The sequence below is a fragment of the Labrus mixtus genome, chromosome 1 (genome assembly GCF_963584025.1).
Source record: "Labrus mixtus chromosome 1, fLabMix1.1, whole genome shotgun sequence".
Taxonomy (NCBI): Eukaryota; Metazoa; Chordata; class Actinopteri; order Labriformes; family Labridae; genus Labrus; species Labrus mixtus.
Window position 1 is genome coordinate 2,931,924 of NC_083612.1, and position 5,269 is coordinate 2,937,192.

Here is a 5,269-nt window from a genome sequence, read left to right on the forward strand (position 1 = left end):
TTCCCACGTGGGTTTGTTGTGGTTGTGACACGCTTAAAGTAAGCTATCTGCAGATGTAGGAAGCCCCTGAAGTCCCATAAAGTTAAAAACATTATCTAGTGCACACAGAATAAAATCAACATTTTAAAACTTTTTACTTTTTGAGACTTCTTGTGCTCCATACAAATATGTTCCTACTTATTCTAACATGATTTCTCTTTTATATTTAAATATAATTGTTGGCTTTATTGATGTTTATGTGTTGGCCATTGCTGTGTTGCTGTATAAATGGTAAATGGACTTGAGCTTATATAGCGCTTTTCTAATCTTACGACTACTCAAAGCGCTTTTGCAGGTCACACCTACACATTCACACACTGATGGTAGAGGCTGCTGTAGTTAAACCATCGAAGGTCACTTATCCCATTCATGCGCATTCATACACCGCCGACGAAGCAAGGGGAGTCATTTGGGGTTAAGTGTCTTGCCCAAGGACACATCAGACATGCTGCTGCAGGAGCTGGGGATCGAACACGCAACCTTTCTCTTGAGAGACTCTACAGCCGCCCCATGTGGGTGATTTAGATTTCTTTAAGATAGGAGCAAATAAGGAGCAAGATCTCAACAATGGACTTTTTATTTAGTTAATTTTTATTCGTGTGGCTGCTTAAAAAGCCACAGATTGCAAGCCCTAACATCGAGACAATCATTGACACATTAGAGATAATAATACAACTTTTCATAGCCTTCAAAAATGTATTTAAAATATCTCTAGGCGTCTTTTGGTGACATGAAAATTTCATATAGATGCGCAGCAAAACTATTTCACCTCAAATATATACAAACACCAGGCAACCAAAAAATTGACTTAAAAAATACAAAGAACTTGATATACATAGAAAATCACATTTTGGGATACAAATATAGCTTCAGTGTCTTACATCCACATCAGAATTGAATACAATCAATTAGCTTATACATGTAAATGGTATCAAAATGTAATATTTGTTCTTTCCAGAGTGTTGTGTCACAGGAAAAAAAAAAAAAAGTAGGGCCCGGAGGTCTAAATATGAATGCCCATGCTTTAAAAAACACACAGTTTGTCCCAAAGTTGAATAAGGCAACTTATAGTCACTGAGTATTTTACAACTCCTTCTTCTTAAACTTCATTTAGAGTCACCAATCATGTGCAGGACTATCTCAGTGAGAAGCAAAAACATGACAAGAGATGTGTTCATCATACAAACCAGGACATCTCTGACAATCTGCAGCAGCTGCAAGCAAAAATTAACTTGTTTGCTTTTAATGCCATTAAGCTCTGGAGCTTAAACGTGGCATCCAGTGCCTGACATTCAGGGAAAGATGCTTATTTCACCGACTCTTAACCTGACTGTCACCCATAAAGTGTTAGAGTCAACCTTTACAACAACAAGAGTCATACAAAGTACATTAAAAAATATAGCTTCAGTGCTCGTCCCTTGATCGCATTGTGGCCCTCAGGTGGCAGCGCTTGTGCTTCATTGTGAGGCCGTACTCTGGGGTCATGTCCAGAGGCTCTCCGGGCATCGCGGAGAACTGAAGCTTCTGGACGATGATGGCCAGGAAGAGGAAGACCTCGTGTCTCGCAATGACCTCGCCGATGCAGCGCCGCTTCCCCATGCCGAAAGCCATTATCTTCTCCCCCTCCAGCTTGTTGAGCTCTGTGCCGTCGGGGCTCAGGAAGCGCTCCGGCTTGAAGGTGGACGGATCTTTCCACAGCTCACTGAAGAAAAAAAAAAAGTAGCAAATGAAGAGATAAGACAAGGAACGCAAACAACTATGTCAACAAGCAGGACGTTTCATGTTTAATTAGCTATTGTCACTCAGCCAGGTAAGCAATAAATGAGGACAACTGTTGTACTATGCAGCTGTGGTATTTGAGTACAAACAAGACGTAAAGATAACAAGAAACAACAGGAACTTACGGGTCGTGGTTGATCTGCCACTGATTGATGAAGACACATGTGTCTTTTGGAATGAAGTAGCCGTTCAGAGATGTGTCTTTTGACGTGCTGCAGAGAGAAGAAGAAAGTGTTAGTCCACACTCACAACCAAATCGATAATCGCATCTTTAATGTGGTCATTTCTCTCGTCCTAAAGAGGGTGAGTCTCACCAGTGAGGGATAGTGAACGGGAGGAATGAAGAATGGCGGAAGATCTCCAGGATGAAGGCCTCCAAAAACGGTAACTTGGGTTTGTCAGAGAGGAGAGGAGTGCGATCCAGGCCGACTTCATCCTCTGAAAATTGAAACAAATAAATCATTTATTAACTTTTTAGAGCAGCAAAAGGTTCGTTATGCAATGTAATCAAATCTGTTTATCAGTCTGTTGCCGTCCTGTGAGATAATATCCAAGAAGGTATTTTAGGTTTCTGTACTTACTCATTTCTTGGTAGAGCCTCTCCTGTATCTCCGGGTACGCAACCAAGTACATCACTGACCACGACAGAGCGGTCGAGATGGTGTCAAAACCTAGAAGAGAAACAAAGCCGCTGTCAGAACACGTCTTGGTTTTTTTCTAATTCAGGGGAAATGTCACTTCTGATCGTAAAAGATAAGGTCGACCTACCAGCTCCGAAGAGGTCGTTGACAATTCCTACGATCTTCTCGTCGGACATTTGGACGTTGGAGTTCTCGTCCAGCTTCCTGTCCTCGCAGTGATCGATGAGCGTGTCTGTGATGTCGCGGATGTTGTCCTGCAAGGTGATTGGACAATCTGAGCAAAACATTTCCTCACAGTGACTTAAATATGGAAACATTGAGGAAGAACGGACAGAGTAAGTGGTCATGATGTGGTTCAGGGTTGCGTACCTTGTTGAAGGTGGTGTAGTGCTCGGTGACGATCTTCTGCACGAATGCGGTGAAGCGGGCGTTGATGTCCTGGAATCTCTTCATCACTTTGCTCGGCAGGAATTGAAGAAGCGGGATGAAGTCCGCGGGGTTCCCGCTGCCCACAACCTGGCCGAACTCGTCGCTGAGGTTCACCAGGCTGACCAGCTCCTGGTCGTCGTGGTCGTAGCGCCGGCCGAAGCACATCCCGCAGATCACGTTGGCGACCGAGACGACGATGTGCCGGAAGGGGTCGAAGCTCCCGTCGGCCCTCATGACCGTGTTGAGCTGCTTGACCAGGTACTCTCCCTCTTTGCAGACGTGCTCCTCCAGCATGCAGGAGTACTCCGGGGTGGTGCCCTCCAGGGTGGCGAAGGAGCGCAGGGCGCTGTAGGCCAGCTTCCTGCGAGCGCGCCAGACTCCAGCCTGGTCGGTGCTGAAGGCCAGACTCTTGCCGTCGTTGATGAAACGGAAGCTGTACAGGTCAGGCCGGCCGGCGAAGTCGTCCCCTTGCTTGATGAGGGCCTGCCGGACCGTTTCGCTGCCGCTCAGCACGACCACGGGACGCATGCCGATCTGGATCTGGAAGACGTTGCCGTAGCGCTTGCTCATGGCGGTGAGACTCAGGTAAGGCTTGCTGCCCACTTCCAGCACGTTCCCGATGATGGGAAGAGGTTTTGGCCCAGGTAGTCGACGGAGCCCTTCGGGAATCTTGGTTTTGAAAAACTTGAGGATCAGGTAGACCAGACACACCGTCGTCATGGCCACCAAACTCTCAGACACAGACACCGCTCCGATGAATGGCAGGATCATTAGCGCCATGATGACAACTCCTTTTTTTTTTCTCTGGCTTCTGCACAACCTGGAAATTAAATAGGAGGGGCATTAGAGAAGTGAGGGCAGGGATGAAGAGGAGTGTTGTGCAACATGTTGACTACATGCACTTCAAAGTTATAAGTAACAGAAGACTGTCCCACGGCAAGCTTTTGTTGTAAACTCGCCTCCATGTGTTCTAAAGCTGCATAAAAAAACTCTTTGTACAAGAGGCAGGCTTGCAAAGTCGCAGCTTTTGTAAAGTTTATGACCAACATGCAATGACATAGGAAGCTTCTGAAAAGTAAAAAGTTTATGCATACTATAAATTGCAGCTGCAAAAACAAAAAAAACAAAGCTAATACTTTTTTTAACAGCTATGCTTGCAAAATAATCTCTCCTCTTCTGGCTCTTGTCACACTGACATATGCTCAATTAGAAATCATCCGTCATCATAATAATCTTACCTTAGTGGAAGGATAAAAAGAAGAACAGGTCTCTGGTCCCGGAGGTTCTTTTCTTCTTTTTTTTTTAGAAAAGTTGAATTGTGTTTCAGTTGAGTTACGTCTGAAACTTAGGCTACTTTCTTCATGTCCCAAAACCGAGAATGGGCTCTTGCTTTATAGTGCGCTGCACAGCTTCATTGGCTGCTGTTCATGACGTAACACCCCCCCCCCCCTCCTCCTCCTCTGTGTCTCTCGGTGTGTTTGTCATGAATGAAGTTAAGTAGAGAGAAAAGGGGTGTGTGTGTGTGTGTGTGTGTAGGTTGTGTGTGTGGTTGTGTGTGTAGGCTATGCGTGAGTGTGAGGTGTTCGTGCGAGAAAAAAAACTTCACATAAGCGAAGGAATTCTCATTTTCACAGATGTTGACACGAAGTGTTGTTACCTCTGCAGGACGGTTTTTTTTTATTGTCTGCATGCGTTTTATGTGTGATAGTTTATGGACAGATAAGGCACACACAAAAAAGCCGTCACAGGAGAGCACAGTAATCTGCACAGCTATAAAACAGTTTCTAATCTAACAGCAATAACACTGTTCAATTTAAATGAATGTCACCTACTGTTCTACAAAAACTTATTTGTATTATCTTTTTTTTGCAGCAAATTAGCAAAAACAGCGCTTATGTAATATTCAAAATAAAGAAATATGCTCCATATATGGAATATTCGCGCTATAACCTCATCCGTGCCCATGTCTTCTGACTTAAAAATCTGAATTATCTTACTTTAATTCACTAAGCCATCAATGTGCATGTCCTGCAAATTAACCTGTGACTCAATAAAGTTGAATGAAACTTAATTGATGAATCGTTTTTTATTGTAGAGGAGTGTTAACACCTCTCTCATGGCTGGGTTAACTCGTTGATGAGATGATTTTTATGTTTGCAGGAATCCATTATTAGCGGGAGATTGTGATTGATTTTGGAAATCACCAGTTAGCAGACTGATGTGGTGAAATGAGTTAAAAAAAAACACAATATGAGTCACATTAAGTCACGCCACTTTTCCACACACAATGGGATATATCTCTGCTGAATGATTATCTTCGTGTCTTCTCTCTAAAATCAAATTATTCCTGATTACCTTTTTTTTTAATACAAATTGAACAA

At 43.6% G+C, this 5,269-nt stretch overlaps 1 protein-coding gene across 1 annotated transcript; it reads right to left on the reverse strand.

The window, feature by feature from the left end:
• Positions 1 to 600: 600 nt before the first annotated feature.
• LOC132978073 (cytochrome P450 1A1) lies at positions 601 to 4,287 on the reverse strand. Its single transcript, XM_061043472.1, has 7 exons — positions 4,127 to 4,287; positions 2,829 to 3,708; positions 2,587 to 2,713; positions 2,400 to 2,489; positions 2,133 to 2,256; positions 1,944 to 2,030; positions 601 to 1,741 (listed from the first exon to the last, which is right to left on the reverse strand). Exons 2-7 carry the CDS (start codon positions 3,666 to 3,668, stop codon positions 1,444 to 1,446), a joined length of 1,566 nt encoding a protein of 521 aa, XP_060899455.1. The 5' UTR covers positions 3,669 to 3,708; positions 4,127 to 4,287; the 3' UTR covers positions 601 to 1,443.
• Between the last annotated feature and the right edge of the window lie 982 nt (positions 4,288 to 5,269).